Genomic DNA, 25,472 nt, shown 5'->3' on the forward strand with positions numbered 1-25,472 from the left:
TTATTAAAACAAATTCCCAATATATGGACTTGGTTTGCAAACACCTATGTATGGATACTAAAAAACATGTGTACAGACTGACACCTGCACTTGCACTTTCTGATATGTGTCTTCATGGTGGTGGACACTATTGGTCTGGTAATGCTTGGTCACTGCCATTAATTTTTGCATCTAATCAACTTTCTAAAAGCTCCTTATATTGTATATAAGAATTGCCTTTCTGTTTTTTCATATTGGATTACATTGATTTCTTTCAATAAAAGTAATTTGCAAAATTCACAACAGGTAATCAACTTTTTTATGGCGTTAGAGTGGCTGCTCTACTCTGACATCTACCAGCAGTGCTTACTATTGTCGGTACAAACACCTCTGGAATAAATACAAACTTTTTAATGAGAGTCTGGATAGTCAAAATGGATAACTGATGTATTCATTCTTCGACAGAGAAAGTTTGCTAATGAATGCACTGGTGTATTTATACCGTAAATAACAGAATATAAAAGAGACAAAGCAGGAAAACAAATGCAGAGAAATGGAGGGAGACATCAGGAATTCAGCACGTCAGTGGAAACACAGAGAGAGAAAAAAGACAGAAATAGACTGAAAGAAATTTTGACGATACTAGACCGACCACAAAAGTATGAATAGGCAATTACATGAAAGAATAAAAGATTGGAATGAATGAATGAATGAATGAATGAATGAATGAATGAATGAATGAATAATCTCTCTTACAGGGGGTCCAGAGGGTCCTGGAGGTCCTTTGCTGTCCTGGGAGCAGGTACAGGCGTGAGGCATGGAGGGACACTGTTCCTCAACTCTCTGAAAACACACATAAATACATCAGATGTACAGTGCATTTGGTCTGTATTCAGGAAAGACGTGAGCTGCATCATTTAAAACTTCACCTACATACACCCAGAGCTAACCAGCAGAAAAATAACGATGGTCAAACATCCCCATCATTCACCAGCTTCTCTCAGGTCTTTGACTCCCAACTGTCTGAGCTGAGTTATGGTACAAAACAAATCAATGTTTTCTTGGTCCCTATGACTACTGATAAAATACTTTATCCAAACAAAACTTTAAAAGAATGCCCTGCTTGCACTGAGAAGTTTATTTAAGGGGCCGTTGTGTAGGACTTAGGGGGATCTGCTGGCAGGCATGGTATATGAAATTGATAATATATAAACATAGTTTCAAAAATCACCTTAAAATAAGAATTATGGTGTTTAACAGCCAAAATACATATGATACGGAAGCAACAAGCCATGAAGACAGAGAAGAGCAGGGTTTTCAGCTTGTTTTCAGGAAACATAGGCTTTATCAACCTGTATTTAATTAACCAACTGGTCCATTTTAACAACAGGATGCATTGATTTGATTGATTTATTTCAATGTAAAATGTAAAAACACCCACAAGGTAGCTCCGCTGCATTGCATTATCTTTGGCGGTACAATGAGGCATTCAATTTAATCATTTTTAAACAGACTGTAATTCTGTTTTTACACAGTTCTATATACAGTAGTTTTTACCTGTTGGAGGCCTGTGGGGGTACGCAGAGGGAATAAAGAACGTACCCCCCGAACAAGCGTTTTACTCAGTTTAGCCCTACTGTGCTACTAACCCTAAATATGACCTCTTAGACCTCACCCTAACTGCTTCCGACTTCAACGCTCCAATCAAAGCATGTAGTCACAGCACAGTGGGGTGGGACAATAGGCAAACTTCTTTGTTTGGTGGCACATACTTCATGGAACTTGACAAGTTGCACCAACATTGTTCTTCAGTAGCCCAGAACAGCAGTTTGCCACACACTCATTTATTTGTGAATTTATTTATTCACGATAACAACACCTGAGGCCATGTCAGGATTTTGGAGGATGTTGGAATACATATACTGTTCAGTTTATTCATTGCACCACTCTTTTGGAGCGTAGAGCATACTCTGTGCACAAACGGAGCAGCAGAATGCGGTGAAAGTGAAAGTTAACCATTCACTGCACTGGGTCTCAAATTTGCTTTCATTGACCTTTGCAGTAGCTGCTCCTTTCATCAAGCTATCTGATCTGCACAGCTGTGATGGGCTTCGATTTATCAATTATCAATCCGCAGCTCATACTCCACAAACAAAAACCTCCAAATTTAGAGAGCAACACAGAACTAAACAACAGGACACACACACACAAACAGAATAAAAAGAAAAAAAAGAACAAACAAAAAAACTATGAGTTTGCTGATCCCCCCACTGTCAGCTACTGCCATACACAGATTTCAGTTTTCTGGGAAACAGTGAATGGACAAACCGAACAATGGCTCTAGAGAGAGCCTTTCATGTTTTTACGTTACCTGACAGCCACCACAGGCTCTACGACAAGCTTGGATATGAAGGGGAGAGAAGGTATGGGCATTTTGTTGGTTGTTGGTTGGTTGGTTGTAAATTGCACCATATTTTTCACACTGATCCTTAAATGGTATAACACAGAGTTCATGGGGCTGTATTATACTGGGCTGTTTCTTGTATAATGGGCCCCTTGTCAACAAAAAACTAGACAGTCACGTAATGCAATCCACTACCATCACTAACAACAGCCTACCAATTACCACAAAGTTAAATGAAAACTTTTCTGACCTTTCCGAATGTCAACAAAGGCATCGCAAAAACACTGCTTTAATGGATTCTGTCAGACTGCAGAGGTGTAACCTAATTAACTGGTTACATGGTGTATCTGTTTGTTATGTGGCTATGTTTTATGCCCGGGGTGCTAATTGATAATCAGTGCTCTTATACAGGCACGCTCAGACTTGACTTGTATATGTGTGAGAAAGACAACATCGCTCATCAGGTGCATTTCTATCACATAAATTAAATTACCCACCTGGCCACAGGCACCGTCAGCAGCGGCATTTCTTTGCCAGTGCTAATAGCCATTCATACACATTCAAAGTAATTTGTCTTTAATGCTGGTTTCGTCGTAACTTAATTTGATCATAACCACAATTATAACTCTAATTATCTAGGGCTGTAATATTCAGAGCCCTAAACTACTTTGCACTTGGTGAGGCAGTAAAGCATTGTGTGTAAGCACATGACTGTGTGAGAGTATGTGCATGTGTTAGTTTCTTACCAATGCTGGCAGCTCGCAACACTTATCTCTGCTGGCCCAGGATGTGCTGCAGATGATGTCAAACATCTGGAGCTGGAACTGTAAACACACATACACAAGTACACATGACTACACTCAAACACACCAAGCAATTCCATTCTTACTGTAATTACAATATTATCAGTTAACACATTTCAGATGTAAAACAGAGGCAACATAACAAATGGAATATTAAGCATGGTATTTAGTAAAGATGGAAATTTGTGGTGTTTCAGTGGTGATAAGAAACAAGAACGGACAGTTTGTTTACAAGCTCTAATGACCAAGTGAAAAATGCTGGGAGATACATAAAGCCTGGCTGATAGATTCAACAAACAGAATGAATGTCTGTGAGGCTCCGCTAGTCTTAAACTATAGAGAAGGCTATAAATTAGGTCACTGGCTTGTATCTGATTCAAAGTTTATCATCGCAACTGAAGAAACAGCCTACTGGCATTTACTGTCTTCATTTCTTTTTAGTAGAGCAGTTTCAAGTATCTACATTTCTAAACCACTCAGAAACCTGATGTTTCATTACCCGAACTTTCAACAAAGATCTATATCAAGCTTAATACACATATATATATATATCACAGACAACTTTAACTTTGGAAAACTCTCACTTAGACGTAATGACTGTAGAACTGTTTTATCTGGGAAGTTAAATACATAATGACACGAGCACATGATTGTAGACTTGGATGAGATTCTGTCAGTGTTGTCAAAATTAAATCATGGCCAAAAATGTGCTTTGTGATGTTACCTTGACCTTTGACCACCAAAATATGATCCTGCCTTAATCCTTGAGTCAAAATGGATGTTTGAGCCAAATTTGAAGAAATTCCATAAAGCCATTCCTAGATAAGAGTCTCTCGATAAACAGAAATATCGCCTCATCGTGGTGCCTAAAATAAAATGACTATTCGGCTAAAACCTTCACTTCTGGCCAACTTAAAGTACAGCCAGTAAAACAGAATAAACTGACGCCAGGTAAAGCTGCCTTTATGGTTTCAGATTACTTTCTGAAAAGACCTTTCCAAACACGACCAACACCACGTAGTGTTGAATCAATATCCATTACTGGTCTGTAAAGGACAATCTCGTGACAAGTGAAGAAAATGTCATATTTTCCTTCATAAAAACTTCTTCACGCAGCATTTTCCAGCTGATACTTTTCTTTGGAGCAGCTAAGAAGTATAAATTTACTAATAGCAGCACTCAGTATTCCCAGAAGCACACAATATCTCAACTTCTGCCCTGCCTGCATGTGCCAAAAGGGTTTTTTTTAAGTGCTTGTGCTACCTAATGGATAGAGAACAGCTAACAAAGTAAAGCACTTTGTAATTTCCTCTTGCAATAAATAAAATGAACTCCTCCTGAGTGACTCACTAAAATGTTTTTGGATATTAATGGTTGCCATTTTATGGGCCATTATAGTTGACACATACACCTTGCTGACTTATCATTGCAATCAATGCACAAGGGACAATTATAACAGCCAGATTTGATTTAAGCAGAATTTAATGTATTCTACCTTTAACATTGGTTTACATCATATGGACCTGCTGTGGAAGGAAACATTAAAAGCTTTTATCTCAATAATTATGTGAAAACAGATTGTGAAATAAATTCTGGCATGTTACTCTAACTTGAAGATTTAATAATTATGCTGCCGCTGCCATAATCTACTTCGCTGATAACCCTCTTGTCTTTAGAACACCTATGACATTGCCATGAAAATCACTCTCTTTTCAGAGTGCACATATCAATGATGCAGACAAGAATTCATACTGACTGGAGCGGAGTTGTCGCGTCTGCCTCTGGACCGAACCATCCTTCCGAGGATCTCCAACCCATCTGTTGTTATGTTCCCAGCAGCACTGACGGATTTCTCCCCAATCACAGAACAATCTAACACCACCTTCACAGATGTCTTACTGATGGTTACATGGAGCTGTAATGGAAGAGAGCGAGAAGAAGGTTGAGATTAGAGTATTTCCCAAACTACACATTCATCTAACACCTGTGGTGCAGATAAGATGAGAAAAGGCTTTTGTTTTGACCCAAATAACTTGAGATTAAGATAAAACAGCAACAGTTTAAAGAAGATAGAGGTGGGCTGTTTGTATTATTTTACCAAGTATTTCTGCCTCAATAGTCAATACTCCTGTTGTCTGTAATACCCATCATTATTGTTGGGTAACAGTAATCCAACAAACTGCGGTTCTATATAATTGAGATGACTGGTCAGGAGGGATGAAATAGAATTACATTACATTCCTGAACTAATTTTTGTAATCATCACACATGCACATTACAAAGCAACAAGCTAGGTCAAAAGAGTTACGGAACAGTTACATTCATTGGCTAGATTACTTTGATTTTGTTAGGAGAAAGATGACAGGGATATTGCTGTCAAATGTAAACTGGAAACATTTAGTGGCACTCAGACTCTTTCCAGCGTGAGAACACGACCTCCTGAAACACCTACTAAAGCAGCACAATAACACGAAGCTTGCAAAAATACACCCCGACAAAGATGAGCCCTTCTGCATTTCAGAGGATGACTGTAGCACAACAATGTATGACGTTAAATAACTAAAACTGGATTTTAATCATGGACTGTTGGAGGCTAAAAGCAGCAAAGAATGAGTAAAGCTTTTGGCCGGATATGTAGTGGATGAAATGTTGCCCTCCGTTTAAATCTCCCTATAGATTTCCAATCTGTCAGACAGATCTTGGGAAAATACCAGTCACAGGCAACAGGAGACCCCCAGGTATAAGTCATTTGCAAATTATATAGTGTTAGATTACCAAATGCAAAGTTTGAAGGGCCCAATTTTGTGGTGTGTAACGAGTAGTGTGATGAATTGTTGTTGGCAGGGACAAATAAGTACTTTTTTTTAAAAGAGTAAAGAGTAATAAATTACTTTTTTGAGTGACGAGCCCAACACTGCCTAACATTATTGTCTTAAACACATTGTCAGACATAAACACTAACAACTGCATATACAGAATCAATAAAACCGTTGTAACATCAGTTGAAGTACAGCATTTTCACTGTTCTTTTATCTGTGATCAGCCAGAACACAAAACCTCTTCTACCAACAACAACTGACCACCTCTTCACTGACTAATCCCAATAACAATGGGTCCCTTTGCTTGTGTTTTTTTTTTTATTTTTATAAATGCAGGTTAAAAGCATCTAAGCACACAAATTGGCCTGTCCAGTCAGAGTGCCTGTGAGCTCTAACTGTCTCTTTAGAGGAAACCACTGCCAGAGCCGTGAACTGTGAAATTCAACTGGTCACATGGTTAATGAGGAGGATGGTAAAAAAAAATAGACTATGCGTATCTACACGTTTAACCATTATAGGATGTTTTCTATAACGTATAGTGCATGCATATTTCAATAAAAATATGCATGCACTGTTAAGTTAAAGCAACATGAGAGCCTGTGCGCAACACATACACATTTGCACACACAGTAACAAGGTTCGGCTAATGCAGAGTTAGACAAAGTTCATATTCAAGTGTCAGGGCCCATTTCTTGGCTGACGTTTGGACGGCTGCTTTATAATGACTTTCTGTTCTCATCCTCCAGTCTGCACACTTCACTGGGCATGGTGTGTGTGTGTGTGTGTGTGTGTGTGTGTGTGTGTGCGTGTGTGTGTGTGTGTGTGTGTGTGTGTGTGTGTGTGTGTGTGTGTGTGTGTGTGTGTGTGTGTGTGCGCGTGTGTGTGTGTTTTATTTGTGTGATACAAAGATCACGAAAATCCTCTAAGGTGCAGGCATTTACGGTATTTTTTGGCTTTTAGTTGCTGAAGTTGAGGTCTGGAGCATTGTAAGGTATAGAAATATATGTTTCCGTGTGTGTGTGTGTGTGTGTGTGTGTGTGTGTGTGTGTGTGTGTGTGTGTGTGTGTGTGTGTGTGTCAGAGACTCTCCTTTAGGCTATCTGGTTCCTTCATTTACTCCACCAGTGACTCAGACTTATTTTCAGTATGGAGGAAGTTTACTCTTGAAAATTGACTATCTGAACCATCCCTCTGTTCTTAAACTTGAGCTATATGAAATCTAAAAAAAAAAAACTGCAGTAGGCATCAGAAAAGATGCTGTTTGTTATCAAGCTTTTTGGGGGATATATTCTCACAGGTTAGTATAATATATCTAATATTTGAATGGCTACACTCAGAAATAACTACTTGTATTGCATTAAAGTCAACCCTTATAAAATGTTGACCTGCATATGAAAACCTCATAGGAAAATATAATACCACCATATTTTCACATAAACGGACATTTACAGCCTGTGAACATGTTACGGTCAGCCTCTGTGATAGTTATGGTAAAGTGTTTCCAGTCAGCTGTTACTTTCCTTTTTTTCTGTACAATACAAAAATAAACATTTTATTATTGTAATGGCTATGTTATAAATGCATGGTAATGCAGCTGTATGTAAAGATGGATTTCAGAAGTCCCCAACACAACATTATTTTTCAGCCAGTACAAAGTCAATACCACAGTGAAACGAATGAAGGACCAGTATTCTTAAAAAGACAGTTTACCCAAAACTCAAAAATACATATACGTATTTCCTCTTATCTGTAGTGCTTCTTATCAATCTAGATTGTTTTAAGTTGGCGAGTGTTGGAGATATTAGCCATAGAGATCTCTGTCCTCTCTCCAATATAATAAAACTAGATGGCACTCGGCTTGTTGTGCTCAAAGCGCCAAAAAAATACATTTGAAAAACTCAACAGCAATGCCCCTTTTCAGAAATCATGACCCATTTACTCAAGATATCCACAGACCTTGTTGTGAGCAGTTTCAATTAGGAAATATTGTCTTTTCACCAAACTACACCCACAAACCGTATCCCTGCGCAGAAATAAGTGTGCTGTTAGCTCAGCTAAGCTTCTCGAGGAGAACTGTACCTTTAAGCTTTACGTGCTAGAAGTTAAGCATGCCAAAGTTAAGCAAACCACTAGAACGTCTCAACTTTTCATACACTTGTTTCTCTGGTCAAATCCAACTGTGACCACTTATTAATCACACGAGAGTATCTGAGAGCAGTATAGTGCATATTTAGTATAGAATTACATTCCAACTTTGAATGGGCTTCTGACATTTACAACATCATGAATGAGTGAATTTGAAGCTAATTTAAATGTTACAAACATGTTTGTTCATCCAAGAGTCATTCTTTAACCCCTAACAGACAGTAGACAAACCTCAAGACTGAGACTTGATCAGTTTTATAGGCAAATATCCACAACAAAGTAAACAAAAAAGCACTGACCACAAAAATGAGGATGAAATATAAAAATATCAGTGGCATAATGTTTTTCACTCTGTGCTGCTGCTGGCAGGTCAGATGGCTGGCTGGAAACTACAGGATCTATCCACAGCTAATATTACTGCCAGCACAAGATAAATTAGCCTCTCAGACGTACACAGTCTTGTATTCTCTAATGCTACTGCTGTCTTACACATCAGCGGTATCTTTCTGTAATATAAAGCACCTCGTTTGTTTGTGCCTCTCTGTCAGCAGAGGTTTTTTTTTTCTTTATCAGAATTCTTTTTTCTTATCATTTCTAAGACAAATTACTTTATTTTCTAAACCACTGACAGAGGCATATTATCTCTGCCATGTTGTGCATGTGACTTAGCACTAATCTTGCAAATTAAATTGCAACTCTGTTGTACTTTGATAGCAAAAATCCAGAAAAACACTCAGCTATCAGCTTAACATTCTCTTCACTGAATAAAAATGTCAAAACAAGGAAAAATCAACAGGAATAATGCCTAATTTTAGACAGCTTGGACTTTCTTAAATAGTTTTGTGCTCTGGGTGTATTTATCACTCAATGCAGAGTGACTTACTGTCATGAGAAAATGAAAACTATTGTTTTTTAAAAGTATACTTTATGGCAGATTGCAAGACATGAATGAGTTCACACTAGAGTAAGGATTAAAAACTTAACAAAATATGAAAGAAGAGGGAAGGCAAGGATGAACTGGGGAGAAACATATATGAGACCTGGAACTAGGATATTCACTTGTTTCACCTCTTGGTAACTTCTTAACACAAAATGAAGAATTGCCTGCTATGATGATCGGACTGGAAAACTGGCGCTCAGACAAATACACACACACTTAAATTGTTATGGCAGTTTTTAAACATGCATTGTAGATAATGTGGGTTGAAGTAGATGAGGCCATCAATATTTCTGCTGACTTGGCTGTCTCTGATCTGCACTAGCGTGCTCGCTTATACTTGCTTGATGGAGTGTGTGTGTGTGCAGTGTGATTTTTGTAAGTGAATGGTTGCCTCTAAAGTTTGTGCGATTTTTTTGGAGCACATTCTGATTGTTTCAGCATTTACATCTATGCAGCTATGGTTTTATACATATGCACTTTTTCTTCGCCTGTGTATGTACACTGAGTGTTTTCCCATCTCCTGTCTTTTCTTATCAGCAATATTTGCACAATAAACCCTAAAATGCTGCTTCCAAATGGAATCATAAAACTTTAAAAGTAATTATTAACAAGCTGCCGTTTTAACTTTTAAACGTTTCATCACAGCTGCACACTTAACAGTGTTTAATGACTAATTTGGCAACTGCAACTTTTTTTTACAATTACAATCGAAAAAAAAAAGTTAGCTCTATATATCTCCGTCTGGTATTTGTGAAAACAATTTTCATGATGAATATGTTTAAAAAAAAACAAGAACCATTTGCAGTGTTGATAGGCAACTCAAGTGTAATTCCAGGTGTTGCTTCGGGTTACAAGCTTAATTCTTTGAAATGTTACTTTGAAAAAGGGTTGGTCCTGAGCTACTATTTTTTCTCTCCAGGTTACTCTGACTGAAGTAAAGTAATACTTATATCTCACACTGATAGTACTGTGTCTTGATTTGCGAATGCTAGTGTATGTGACACTGATGCTGTACTTCCAGCTGCAGGCAAAATATACTTGGGTTTCTATGTTCAAAGTGTGACTTTTGTCTCAAAAATGTTATGTATAAATTTTTTAAAATCTGCACTTCTCCTTTTTCACGATAATCCATCCACCTGACAGGTGTGACAGATCAAGATGCTGATCAAACAGCAGGGTTATTACCCAGGTGTGCCTTAGGGTGGTCACAACAAAAGGACACTCTAAATGTGAAGGTTGATCACACAACACAATGTCACAGATGAAGTTTTAAAGGAGTGTGCCATTGTGACTGTCCACCAGAGCTGCTGCCCATGAGCCAAATTGTTATTTCACTACCATAAGCCGTCTCCAATGTCGTTGCCAGAAATCTGGCAGGACATCCAATTGTGCTTACTGACATGGCTTCTACCTAATTTGTGACCAAAATTTGAGAGAGAAAAGTCTTTTGGGGGCACAGAAAAAAATCTGATCTTTTTTTTACTTCATGAAAACCGGTATCAAAAATATAAGTGTCCTATTTATATTTGTGTTCAGTATCAATCATGGACAGTATTTCCCTTCACTATTTTGTGATTCTCTAAATCCTCCAACCTCATCAGTCTCCTACAACCCAAATCCAGATAAAGGGGACGAGTTTATTGTACTCTTTTACCCTATCAAAACAAAAATGTGCTGAACGTCTGTAGCTGAATACAAACAAGCTCAGAGACAAAGTTTGAAAAGCTTTTAAAACTAATATCATGAAAATATTCCAAACTACTGTCAGCACACATTTTATATTTCACTTTGCAGTGTGTGGATCTATCTGGATTAATCATCAAGCTGTTAATCGTCAGGAAAACAGATCCAACCACCACATTACTTTGTCAGCCACACCGTCTCCTCCTTTCCTTTCACAAACAAACAGCTTAAGTCTTCCCAAACCTGTCCCTCCAACGGGAACAACACATTTACTTCTAGTTGCTGCTTTTGTTTCTACATCATCATCTCCTCGTCTCCTATCCAGGAAGCCACCAACATTTTTGAAAACAGCTTTACAATAACCATTTATAGGAGAATGAATTAGTTGTGAATTTTGAATTTCACTCTGTGAAAGCTCCACAGGCACTGCTGCAAATTTCCTGAGTGTAAATTTTTACAGAGCAAATGGACAGCTTTAAGTGCTCTCTAACATTTTTAACATGAGGCATTCAATCATTTAGGGAGATACAGAACGTGTTGATACACTTCTGGAGTGTGTTATAGCTCTGAGCGATATGTGAGTTATGCTGAGGATAACTTTCACTTCTCCTCTCTATGTCTACATGTCTCTGTTTGTCCCTGCAGTTTCCTGTCTGTGCTCCTCTTTGTGTCTCAAGCTCACTGTCATATCCATTTCTTCCTTTGCTCCTTTTCCTCCCTCCTTCACCTGTTTGTTTTCTGAGTTTCTCTCAGTCTGTGTGTCTGTGCGTGCTTCACTGAGCGGTGACAGATCCTGCTGGGTATTCCTGCTTTCACACAAGGCGTCTTCATATGGTAATCCCTTTATAACTGACACACAAACATGAACACGCACAAGTACGCTCCTCTTATTCACTTGTCATCCTGTCTAAGCAGAGACGAACACTTCCTCTGGCCAGGCAGTCTTCTGCATCTGTTCCCTCTCTCAACATTGTCATGTTCTCCAGCAGAGACAGAAAACAATGGAAGAAGACAAAAGGGCCCAGAGAATGATGGACAGCTACTCCCTGACATTTTGAGAATTGAGATAATAGAAAGACAGAGACTTGGTGGGCTGGTGTTGTTTTTTTTCCAGCAAAATCCAGAGGGAGTTTTAACAAATAAAGTACACAACAGCCCCTCTATACCAAATAAATACTATCTACAAAGACTGTGGCTGGACTCCATGAAATTTAAAGTTGTGTTTCCATCCATTTTTCAAGCAAATGTTACCCACTCTTTTAAGTGTAACAAACATTTCTATGAGCCCTGCTGAAGTAAATATATCTCCTAATTCAAAGAACACTTCCACAAAGACAAAAGAATTTATTATTATTCGGCAAATTTTTTTGTTTGTTTGTTTGTTTAAACTAATGTGATATTTCATGACAAAGTGTTTGCAAGATGAATTTGTCATTCACTAGGCCTTTTGAGGCTAAACCAATGTTATTATTTATTCAGTTGAGGCATTTGCCTCACTATTTATTCCATAATTTATTTTTTCACAAAACAGTTTCTCGTCCCAAGTGAGCAGAAAATTGTCTTTTTTTTGGAGAATGTCAAAAAATGCCATTTCAATTCAGTCTGACTAATTTGCCAAAACATAATTTACATAAATATATTTGGATAGAATTCCAGTGATTGAGGCATATATGAAACGTCTTTGTCAGAGAATCAGCTGGAGGACAAACTACTATCCTCTCTGGTGGTCCAGTCAGAGGTCAAAAGGGAATAGTGATAATGTGACAACAAAGTCAGGTAAACTACCACACATACCAAAGAGTGTTGGCTATAAAGATGTTGCAGATCACTGTTGCTCAAAGTGGGGAATGTGGGCCAACGGCGGCCCTCAAAAACATTTTGTGCGGCCCCCGAACGTCACGAGATGCATGCATTTTGTTCTAATAATCTGTAGGCCAATTCAATACATTACATTTAATACACTACTAGGAGACTGTATCGAACTGCGCCCTCCTAATAAGCGTCTCCTAATAAGGGATGACAACCCGTAGAAAGCTGATTGGCAACATCTCAGGAGTGTCATGCATTACAATGCTAGTGCCGTTGGCTGAAGTTTGCAATTTCTATGGACAAGTTGCAACTGCTCTTTTCCTGTGTGGCCCTCGATTATATGTTTGCTCCCTAATTTGGGACTCAGTAGTCAAAACTTTGAGCACCATGTTGTAAATCCACTTACAGTTACTTCTATGGCAATGAAATCTGGTCTACATCAAATGTACTTTGTTGGAGGTATTACAATCATGTGATTTATGTAACATTCATGTTTGGTAAAAGGGTTATAGGGAAATCTCTTTATCTACTGATTTATTTTTTTTTTTTAGCTATTTGGTCCCTAAATGTTAGATATAATGACAAATGTCCCGTATAAGTTCATCATATGAGACCACACAGAGATCTGAAAGGGTGATGAAATCTGCAGTTTTACTCCCACTCTATACACTCCACTAGTTTAAAAAGTAAAATGGGTGTAGAGAAAGCAGTGGAGAGTGGGAGGGAGAGACAGAAGAGAGAGGAGGGTTATCATCACCTGCACACACACTCATCACAGCAGTGTTGACAGGTCAAGAGAAAAAATACAGCCTGAGAGCCACGGACAAAACCACCCAGAAGGCTGCACCACTTCAAAAACATCAAAATACAGTCTATCTTTCTCATTTTTGTCTCTTTATCAACGGCTGGACAGAAAGCTTTTGCTCCATCTGTCTGCTCATGCTACGCAGAGTTGTAATGCAGAAGATCTGAATATTTGTCTGAAAAGCTATTACCAAAATGTTGTAATGACGGTTTGTACGTGTGATCCTAATATGTAGAGTAAACTGACAAATGTAGGCACTGTTGATTAAGTTCTCTGAGTAGAATAACGCTGATTTTCAAATCAGTATGACTGACGTTGAATTTCAGTAATTACATAACTTTTTTGTCTTTACAACTGCTTATGTATTCAAACCAGCAGCTCAAAACCGCTTCCTATATTCCTATAATAATGTAATACAGAAGTAAGCACATTAGAATAAAACTTTATAAAAAGCTCAAAATTATTCATCCATTTCATCACTTTAATAATTTTAAGCACAAATATATTGAGGACTTACCTTGTGGAAGCTGCCATGGAAGATTTTTTTGATTTCAGTTCCTTCAAAGGTGACGGTCTGGAAGTCTCCTTTGTAGTCGTAGTTGAAGAACGTCAAGGTCTTTCCAGAGTCTGCGGGGGGCAAAGACAGAGTCGGTGGTGAGGGAGAATAAAAAAGGTTGATGTTCACATCAAGTAGAAACTTGCCTTGTACACACTATATTGTCTCTGACCCCTCAAATAAAGACCTGGCTTGTAACAACAGTGAACTAAATGAGCTGGATAATATTAGCATTAAACAACTTGATCTCTGTGCTGCTTTGTCTGCATTCCTTATTTTACTGTTGAAAAATACAAAATTGATAAGATGTCATTTGACTGGTAAAAGTGATCATTTCATTTCATTTCATTGTGACTTTGGTATAAAATCCCTTTCATCTTTCATTTGAAAAACCCTGTAATATAGCGAATCAAGTTCTTCCCCATTATTCTAATAATGTATGTGAAGGGAAATGGTGTCAATAAGAACGATGAGTTTGTATTAAGTCAATAAAAACTGTCTCTGAAATTGTCTATTGTCTAACGCTATTTTTGCTTCAGTCTGTGCGCAATAACATGATTATTTAAGTAAGCATGCTGACTACTTTGTTGCTTTATAACCTCTGACATGTCACAAATATAATATTGGTACAACTTTTGTCAAAATATTTTAAGATTTTTTTTTAAACCTCTGGAGCAATTTACTGTCATCATGCCGGTGTGCCATAACATCATTACCTTTTTTTTCTCACTTTTGTTTGAAATTTCAGCGCATTAAACATGAACAAGTTAGGGATCCTTCTGAACAATTAAATATACAATATATTCAAACAACAATTCATGTTTTATTGTTGTTGTTGCTTAACTGTATAGGGGTCACCATGAAAAGCAAAACAAAACAAAGTGCAGGGTCCCTGCACATTTTGCAAGGTCATCTTTAAGCAGTTCTCATGTTGCATTATCAAGCTTTTCCAGAACATAACAGTTGTGGTTTATTACATATGTACAGTATATACAGAACATATTGTATGAACATTATCCTGATTATTTCACTCGTACTCTAGAGAAAGGACAGAACAAAGTTACATGTTTTAAAATGTGTCACCTGTTTTCAGTTAGACTTGGCATCATAGATCATATTGGCTGAGCCAATATAAAACAGTCACTTAAACAATCACCAGACAAATTACTTCCATAGAAATAAATCTTTACTGAAAATGTGCAAAACAGGAGAACATTAGTCACTGAGGTGGGAAGTCAATCAGTTCTTGGAGCTTTTGTCAATAAAAATAACAAAAAAAGCAAAAATTGCAAATCAAAACAAATCAACTTGAGTTGGTGTAGTGCCCTTCATCTCCTGAGAAAAACAATCCTCCATTCTCTGCCTTCACCTCATCTTGCTTTGGATGTCTTTGGTCATCAAGAAGCTAATTCTGCCTGGCAGCAGCTGCAGAGAGGAGTCTATGTGTAGGCTGTAAGACAGCCATCCAACACTCAGCATGAATAACACGCTGGGCAATCAATGAATACTCTTTGAAAATCAAAACAATACCAATAACTGGAGTTGAAGTGCCTTTTATCTCCTTGAATTGAAAAAAACTGCACTGAACAACACAAAACACAAAAAATATAACTGGCCTATCCAAAATTAGGTCAAGTATGGTATGGGAGGGAGTGCCTTCAGTTTCTTGAGTTTGTAGCTGTTTCTCCAAAGTCTACAGGCTTCTAAGGCCATTGGACTTTGAGATGAAGCTTAATTTTTCTTGCAAAATCACTTTTCCCTTCAACTTACTCCGGATACTCCTGTGGATTTCAAGAGCATCCATCGCAACTGCTAATATAATCTCCACAGCAGGTCAGGGGTCTGCCCTGGGCCTCCTCCAAGTCAGTGTCCGAAACACTTGTAAAGGTTGACGCCTGGTGAGAGTTCACCCAGTGTGCAGTGTTTCTGTAACATCACTTACCGCAGTCGGATTCAAACACAGCCACTGCACCATGGTCGATCCTATGACACCATCATCCCATCTGCTTTGGCTTTGAGAAACACTGGCTTTATATTAAACTGTGATCTCCAGTTACTGACTCTAATGCACACGGGGATCAACACCTCTGTGTCTGCAATCATGGTGTGTACTCAGATTCTCCCATTCAGGACAGGCTAACAGAAGTGCTCTGGTATCTCTACATGTCATTAATGATTGAGGATACACAGGTGAGATGAAAACATTGCTTATCTAGAGGTATATTATATTGGATAAAAAAAGCAAAGATTTTTCTGCTGCCACACTTCTACAACCTGCGGCATTATTAGCATCCGCTGTTTTGATTTGATGATGCTAAAAGTTCAAAAAAACACGCACATCCAGATACAAATAGGCTTGGTGCTGGATAAGAGATAATGTATGAGAAGAAAAACAAACTGATCTTCTGCCATGATATTCAGGTGGTTCTGACTGACTCTAGGTACTGTACACTAGGTTTTCATCTGAAACTAGTGCTATTCACATTGGTTTTTTAGCGGTTTTCTAGTACTGTACATTGGGGCTATATGTTTTTATGTAGATGTTTATATTTATCTGTGTATGTGTACACTTGCAATTTCATCTTTTTTTTCTTGTCACCACATGTATTATCCAGATTTGTTAAGGTGTTCTCCATTAATGTTTTTGTCTTTATGTATTTATGAATATGAGTCTACTGGATAGCAGGTGATCTCTCAGGTGACCTGGAGCAGTAAGTACTTGAAGGTACAAACAACAACAACAACAACAAACAAACAAAAAACAAAACACAACTTACTGTCCAGGATTAATCCCACTAATGGCTCGTTGTCCCTGTTAAGGATTTCCCACAATGCAAAGGGCTCCTGCGGGGTCTCAGGAAGAAGCCGGAGCATCATAGAAATGGTGTAGTCAGAGGGTAAACCTTCAGGGTGAAGGTACCTGGTACACACATGAGAGAACATACACACACACACACATATAGTGAGCTTGGCTGAGCCCTAAAGGCATGTATCCACAGGTGTCTTTTCCAAAGTGCCATTGTCTCTTTTCAGCTCTTGTGAATGCTTTTAGAGTGCTTTCGGCTGCCTGAGACTGTCTCCGAGTGCAAGCCTCTTTTTGATCTCAAAGCCGAGCCTTTTTTTTGCAGCTGCCTTCCAGCACTTCAGGTTCAAATTATCTCAGCTTCAACTTTTCAGAGAACTCGTCAATGTCATTTTTCACAGAGTGAACAATCATAGAGCAGAAAGCTAAAGTTAAAGCTGGTTGACTGTAAGAAAACCAAGAGAATCTCCAAACTGACAACATTATAGAAAGAAAGACATTACAGAAGCACATTTGAAGCCACTCATGCTCCTGTTACTGTAAGTGTTTGTGTGCATGGGTTTCATACTTGAATACTTTCCTGCAGTGCAGTCCTAGGGAAAAGTTCTGACCTCTAACCTGCACCTGCATGCATCCCAGTGAACATTTTTCAGGCATTTGTGTCCAGCGTCTCCTTATGCTGTGAAGCCTCTTAATTACTTTTGGTCACAGTTTAAATCTGCAATTTGAAACCCACTTGAAATGCACAAGGTGAAATCTTAATGAGACCTGAAGACAGGACCTTAGCACCTTTAATCTTTTATTGATACTTACTGATTGGGCACGGTCTAATAAAATTTGACGCTATAATAGGTCCTAAAACTGTCCTGTGTGAGCAATGAAAATTAGATAGAATTTAAAGAGATAGACAGCAAGATCTACAGTGTATTTCCATATGCAGAAAGCAGACAATCTATAATTTTAGAAGATATTTGTGGGGGTTATTCTTTGTTGCTCACACAGACTCTGTTCCATGGTGGCACATGCAGTAAATGTTAATAAGTGCACTTATCTATGTGTTTTGTTTTTCATGCATACTGTAGAGCCTCCCAGAAGCTTAGAGAATGCTGGAGATGCAGTTTTTGCAGGCTGTGATTATTTTGAAAAAAAAAAAAAAAAAAAAAAAAATTCTACAATTGAGCTTTTGAGGCCCTGAAAGAAAATGATCTGAAATTGCCAATTTGCTTTTTGTGCTAATTGGCAGTAGGAATTGCAGGGATTAGTGGAAACTGCATGTTTGATATATTACTGCAATAATCTGCTTCTGCTCTCAGCTTTCCGTACATTTCCTTTTTTATTGGAGAAATTCCACCATTTGTAAAAACGACATTCTCTGTAAGTTTTGAAAAACACTTTAAACTGAAATAAATCTTATGGGCACACAGAGTCTATGTACATGAATTCATCAGATAAATTAGTGTCACTAAGAGTCTGGCAACTATATATGGAAATACAGTCCTTTTTCAACAGTATTTCAATGGTGAATGGCTCAAATTCTACAATATTCAATTACACTGCTTGTTGTCATCAGCAATAGGGGGCAAATACTGATTGTGGGACGTGCAAGATAGTTTGTATTACACAGCCCAGGCGCTATGAGCGGGACTTAAACCTTTGTGTCCTAAAAAGTTATTCCAAAAAAAGATAAAGGAAAAATCGTTGTCACGTTGTCTTTCATGTTAGCTCCCCATCGCTTTACTATTAGCCAGAAAGTTGGGACATTTTCATTGGCAGGACTGTTAAATAGTTGTAGGATCCTGTGTGTCCTGCTGGCTGATGATTCAAAGTGCTCTGGTGTTGTGTCCCGCTGACGGTCACCACTCCCCACATCCAGAGGAGGAAGGGAGAGTCACTTAGCAAGCAAACATAGATGGATAAACAGTGGAGGAGGATCAAATACCTCTCTGTAACAAAGAAGAAACTTAAAGGGGACTGACTGTGGTTTTTTTCTTATTTTCTGTAATGTATATAATGTTACAGCCTTCATTTTCAATGTGGCCAAATTTTCAAATAATATGTAAAATATGTAAAAGTAATCCCCGTGAGAAAAACCTGCATCATTCTGATTACTCAGTTTCCAATGTGTTTTTTTCTGTTTTGGAGACAAGCTGATGTCAGCTCATGTCAGATGTCTTCATATGATCATCTGCAATAGACAGGCTACTGCAAGAGTGTACATTACCTAGCCTACACTGCTACATGAAGCGACATGCTATCGTCAGGAAAAATATGTAAAATTGGTTGCCAGTGTTGTTAAATTTTCCCAGATTTTGGATAAACTTACAACTGGAACGTGTCAGTTTGTGAAGATTTTGGTTTAGAGGCTTTTATTGGTGATTTTTTACCATAGAAAGTGCCGCTATGCTCCGTTACAATCATTAACCTGGCTGTAATGATTGTGTAGACACGCCAAGATACAGACAAGACAGGGCTTTTTCAGAATTTAGGCTTGACAATAAGGACTTCTTTTTCTCCCTGGCGTTTCATAAATGAGCCCACAAATCACAGGCACTGCAGTTTTTCTACTTTTACTGTTTTTATTTTAGTGTTTTAATTTTATTGTTTTTATTGTAATTTATCTATTTATTTCTTACTTCTGTATCCTATGTGCAGCACTTTGATCGACTGCTGTCTTCTTAAAGGTGCTTTATAAATAAACTTGATTGATAAATTTGATTGAAGGACACTAAAACTGAGCGTCTCAGACAGAGGGTGAATACAGATATTCCAGCGCAGACAATATAATGAAAATAAAGTGTTTTTTGAATATTAAAGCATGTAAACATGTTCTAGTAGAAAACCATAATACAGGCATGGATCTGAAAATGAGCATAATTTAGCACGCACTCTGTTGAAATTAATAATTTATGGCTTTCATGGAGATGGTGTATGGAAGAAATGATGAACTTAACATGCAGACATTTGCAGATTCTATTCATGATTAAGCAAAAATGTGTTGTGTCATGATTCCTCTTACAGAGCAAATAAGCCTTTTTTATAGCTTTGTGTGTTTGTTCCTTGAGTTTCTTCTCAGAGTGATCTTGAACTCGATGACAACAGTGACTGGATAAATGTTTACTTGGCTGCTTCAGGACTTGTGTTAGCCATGGTTAACAGATTGCATTTATGAGTCAGCTGAACATGTACTGTAAACCGTGATTTCAGATCTGATGAGCTAATATACTCACTTTGTGGGCTGTGACACAAGGGCGTCTCGGTGTAATCTGTAACAGGGAAAGCTGTTAAATGAACCCGGCTCCAAAGAAACTCCAGGTATGGTGCTGTACTCTTTCTCTACGAGACCAAACTTCTCCATCATACGGAAACCTGCAAGAGACAAATCATCATTCCCTTCATCCTCATCACAAATGGCATCCTCCTCTTCCTCCATGTGATCACTCTTATTACCATGATTCATGCCCAGACAGTGTGCACCATAATTATGTTATTATCATCATCATCATAATTAGCTTTCCATCAAGGTTAGATACACTGGGTGGACCTGTGTGACTGTTGTACAGTATATATGCATTTTTTCTTGTCATTTGCACCTCTTACCTGCCATTGTGTTACCACTCATTAAAACAGACGGGCAGGCTGAAAGACACAAAAGAGCCTGTAAGTTCATCTGTAACATTTTTAATTCTTTTTTTCTCTTTAAGGAGATCTTTTATATCTATTGTCAAGTTTGTACTTGTATTTTGTTTTTCTACTTGAACATGTTAACATGTATTTTCCTCATACTGTATTCTGTCTTATATGCTCAGTTTAATCACCTGTATCTTTAACCATCCTACCCAAAAAGCCAAGTCTGCACCGATTGATCAGTGTCACAAGGTCTTCCGTTTCTCAGCATCACGGCACCGTTATTGTAACTTGGGGAGAGACTGTAACGGAGTACAGCTGCACTTTCTACCCTAAAAAAAAATCACCCATTAAATCTCCTAAATCAAAATCTATACAATCGGTCATGCAGCAGGAATACTATCCAAAATCAGGAAAAAATTAAAAACAACAGCAACCAAGATTGCTTGTTTCCCTTATGCTAGCATATAACTGCATGTAGCAGTGTAGGCTATATGATGTTAACAGTTGCAGTAACGTCTCTCACGAGCTGACGTCAGCTTTAAATTCAAAAGTACAATACCTGTTTAGACTATTCAGGACGATGGGAAGCCGGATGTTTTTGTCACACTTTTATATAAGTTTACTTCATTATTTAAAACTTCGGCCACATTTAATAAGAACATCTAACATATAAAACAGAAAATAAGGGAAAGCATAATGGGTCTGCTTTGAGTCATTCTCTGTCTCTCTCCACCACAAAGAGTCCTTTCTGAAGGACCTTTCTAAATTCTCTGTCTCATTTTAAACATTAGTGGGGTTACTCACTGGCGGTGGCGGCCTCACAGACAAAAGTAATGAGCTGCTCTTCTATTTTCTTCACAGCATCCAAATCGTCCACGAAGAAGACATGTCTTTCACTGGGCTTGCTGGCAATATTCACCAGCTCCCCGTAGTCTGCATCCGCAAAGCCAATGGCGAAGATGATATAGCCTGAGAATAGTTAAAGAAGAGAATTAATTAAGAGCTTAAAGTCGGTAGAAAGGATTAAGTGGAATAATGTAACACACTGTTTTTACACCAATGGTTGAAGAGTCTGATAACCTAAAACAGTAAAATGTGACATATAGTGTATAAAACATCAGAGAATTAAGAGGAAAAATGGGGATCTGTCCTCTAACTTGCCTGATCTGTACAAACAAACACAACTTACTTTCTCAGTGTTAATGAATCCCACATTGTGCATTTCATTTAATTTTTTTTAGAACTTTAACAAACTACCAATGATTTTATTTTTGTGTTTTGTCTATAAAATACTCACCATCCATCTGCATCTCCTTAGACACTTTGTTGACATCATCTTGCGAACGTCCATCAGTTAGAACAACCAAAACTTTAGGAACACCTCTTCTAGCTCCAGCCTCTGGGGTGAAAATGGATTCCTTCACATGTTTGATGGCCCGACCTAACAAAGACAAAAAGAAACCTCTTGATTTAACTACCAGACGAGTATATTTGCATAGTTTAGCCTATATTCCTTTTTACACTTAACATTTAAACTATCTGTTTCTGTACATACCATTTATTTCTGCTTTCCAAGTCCATCTATTTCTGTTAAACTGTAAAATAAACTTGTAGTAACTGAATGTATACTATGGTGGATTTTCCAAAAAACACTATACATACTCATACAAAAGCAGCTCTCAATCATCACTTATGACTCACTAGAAGTGTGTGGTGGTGTATTTATCCGCAGACTCTGCAGTCTGTATTTTCCAACTTTCTTTCAAATTTTTCTGTGGTGACTTTGCACTGAAAAAACACAAATATAGCTAGGACAAAGCTGGGGTTGGCTTTAACTTCAAGAGCAAGCATTTTTACAAATAGTATGTGACCATTTCTGCTTAGCATACCTTTAATTTAGATAACTTATCACATTAGACATTGTATCTGCTTTTTCTGTCAATGTTTTGTAACATTATATCAATGTGCTGCCTGAAGCTCAAGCACTGAAGCGACACATGTATTGTCTGATTGGCATCAGTTGTTTTAATTATACTTAACAGTCACTGGCTCACCCAAAACTGTGTGTGACTTCCAATCATATTCATGCAGGTTTACAGCAGGATATTAAAACCTGGCACTTATGGCTGTTACTCTGCTGATTACGTTCATGCCTGCACCCTTTGCTGACGCAGCTTCTCCCACCGCCCCAATACCGCGGCTCCTCCATATGTGATATTTCGAACTGTTGATTTAATGTTCATGTATGTTTATTAAGGGACTGGCTCTCTCAGCAGAATCCCCTTGCTGCTCGGATACTTTGAGAGCTCCCTCAAACAGCAGTGTTTTTTCTGCCAAATCCCTCTGTATAAACATTTGTTACAAATGGTCAACTCCTTGACATAAGTGTCTGTGATTGAACTATAACAACTGGGAAAAATAAAAGCTTCCAAGTATTTTTTTTTCAAACTCAAACCATTTTCAAGTTATTGCAAGATTGTTCTCACATTGAAGTTAGATGAATTTTAACCAATGATACAAACTGATATCACATATACATTTATAGTAAAAATGAAATTCAAGATGTACTTGTATGGTCCTTTAAGCCACTTTAACACCATCGTCTGATATAAAGCTTCATTTCCTCATGGGTGCAAGACTATGAAACAGAGAAATGAATGGCTGGCAAACCAGAGTTGTTGAAAACACAGATATCTTCATTAACAGTCTAAAGGGAATCCTCTTCCCCACCTCTAGCATGGATGTGAATGCTTGTGACCTTTGCTACAACTGTAATGTACTTGCTAATTAATAAAAACAAGTATTCTTTATTCTCCCACTGACATTAATACAAATAAATTTTCCTAATTATTACATGCACTTAAAATATGCCAGAAAGCAGACAGTGTCTGATGTATTTAAATAAGAAGTGAACACTAAGAGATGAGGCAAACATGGAAATGTTCGATCCAGTCTGTCAGAAAGTTAAAACTAGAAGAACTCTTGACAGTGTGCACGTCACCTGCTAATGGACTTAATCAGTCAGAAAAATTTGTCTAGACAGCTTTAAAAGGTTTCAATCCCCGCCCACAACAAAGCAGTCAATGTGATTTTGATGCATACTTGTCAGTGGATTTAATGATACCATTTGTACAATTGTGCTACATGCCTCTCAAAAAACATGTGAAGTTTTGCAAAATAGAATTCAAAACAGTCAGTACATTAGCAAGGCTAAAGATTAAATCAAAAGCATTATGCTCATTTGTGCTGTATTTTTAATCATATTTCTGTTGATCTATTAGCCTCCAGAGAACTTTCTCTCTACTGATAAAAAGTAAACTGGACTACTGTTGAACAACCCAAACACCAGAAAAATACTTGCATTGTTCATTACATTTGAATGTTATAATGTGAAAAATACACTGAAACTTAATATTCCAACAACACTGTGGTTAATGTGTGGTTAGACTTAGGCAATAAAACTATTTGGTTATGGTTGAGAAAAGATCATGTTTTGGCTTAAAGTACCCGGTTTTGTGGGCACAATCACTGCTGGAAAAAAGCAGGGACAGGCTGCTACAAAAAAAAAAAAAAATCACTGGAGACACAGCGGTGATTTGCTAAATCACAACTGGATTTGTTGTTTATTGGTCTTGAACAGTGGTCTGTGTGCAGTTTTGCTGGTGTCTTGCCAAGGTGACACACCATCCAGCATCCCCTCCACTCTCAGATGACAGAGTCGGCTGGCATATTACTTTAGAAACATTGATATGACATGTATGAAAAGTTCAAATGTTACATGTTTGTGGTTTGCAGAAACGTATAATGCCAACCTTATTTGTTTGGGGACTGGGCTGTGTTGAAACAAACTCTGAAAACATTAAGGATGCTCATTTTTGTTATGAAGAGACATAAAACAAAGTGCAATCACTTGACCTAGAGAGAAGGGGACCTGCAATGTGTCCTTCATGGCTTTAATTGCTAAACACTTCTCATATAGGCGACAATGTGTGTGCACATACACTACATTTGTGCATGGAAACCAATGATCACAGTCTCTCCAAGTATGTCATTTTAATTTAATGCCAGTTTTTGCATACTGTCCATCATCATTTGCATTAATACTTCAGAAAACTCATTTACTCATCTCCACCTGACCTTTCCATAATTACATGGACAATCACTGCCATTAATCCTCTTAACTCCTTTGTCCTTTAACAGTCTCTCCTCTCACTCCTCTTGTGTGTTCAAGAGTGAGTATCAGTTATTAAAAGATCAGAAAACTTTGCAATAAAAACAAAAGCAGGAAATGGCCCTTTCAGTTGACCAAACACTTCTTGTACATGTAGGAGTGTGTATGGTGTCCCTGTCTCCCAATTTCGAACCAAACAAACCCTCAGACTCCATCCCCACCTCCTCCTCCTCCTGTTTTTTATTTTCACCAAGCTGTCAGTGCTGACAAATGATAGAGTGCTTGGCCTGTAAAGTGTTGTGTTGTCAGATATCTGCCAGTGATACATCTGTTTCTACACTGTCCTCTGATCACGCTGGGCGAGACTGGAATTACAGCAGCTAGCCAGGCATGAAGTGAGACATAGGACAGAGCAGAGGAGATGGGGTATGAGACAGAGGAGGGGCTGGATGGGTGGTGGAAGATGAAAGCAGAGGGCGGGTAAGAGGGCACAGAGAGAGAGAAGGATATGGATGAAGAAAATAAAGAGGGGTCAGATGTGGAAAAGGGTTAAGCAAAAACAAAAACAAAACATGTCAGTGGATCTTGGGTTCAAAAGCCCATCAACTGTCAGTGATCCATCACTTTTTTTGTGCATGAAAAAAAATCGATATCAGTTCGGATTGAGCCTCCCGTCTGTCTGTCTGTCCAAGAGTTTTTCTCACTCTTGTTTAAGAAGTGAAACAATAAGAGAAAATAAAAAAAAAGTTCAAAGCATCTCTCCTGTTAGAGCAACCATTGTGTTGGTGAAATATACTGAAAAATAAGAGACTTTTTCTCTCTTTTCTTTTGTGGCTACAGGTGAAATCTGTTTGACTAGGAGTAGACTGTAGCTGTGTTTTCTTTCAATTGCCAAGCGCATAACTGAAAGAAGCAGAACAGCAGCTGGA

The 25,472-nt window shown here is 38.0% G+C and overlaps 1 protein-coding gene across 2 annotated transcripts in view; it reads right to left on the minus strand.

The window, feature by feature from the left end:
- The window catches only part of col14a1a (collagen, type XIV, alpha 1a), a 195,724-nt gene that overhangs the window by 76,963 nt on the left and 93,289 nt on the right, over positions 1-25,472 (minus strand). For both annotated transcript variants that reach the window (XM_042490363.2, XM_088084067.1), the window contains 9 exons: positions 21,670-21,813; positions 21,177-21,341; positions 20,343-20,381; positions 19,973-20,111; positions 16,720-16,862; positions 13,904-14,013; positions 4,943-5,101; positions 3,130-3,207; positions 736-822 (listed from right to left, as the gene is read on the minus strand). In XM_042490363.2, the coding sequence (XP_042346297.2) occupies positions 736-822; positions 3,130-3,207; positions 4,943-5,101; positions 13,904-14,013; positions 16,720-16,862; positions 19,973-20,111; positions 20,343-20,381; positions 21,177-21,341; positions 21,670-21,813 (1,064 nt within the window). The remainder of the gene's footprint in view (positions 1-735; positions 823-3,129; positions 3,208-4,942; positions 5,102-13,903; positions 14,014-16,719; positions 16,863-19,972; positions 20,112-20,342; positions 20,382-21,176; positions 21,342-21,669; positions 21,814-25,472) is intronic.

The sequence above is a fragment of the Plectropomus leopardus genome, chromosome 11 (genome assembly GCF_026936395.1).
Source record: "Plectropomus leopardus strain MGB_pleo_1.0 chromosome 11, ASM2693639v1, whole genome shotgun sequence".
Classification (NCBI taxonomy): domain Eukaryota; kingdom Metazoa; phylum Chordata; class Actinopteri; order Perciformes; family Serranidae; genus Plectropomus; species Plectropomus leopardus.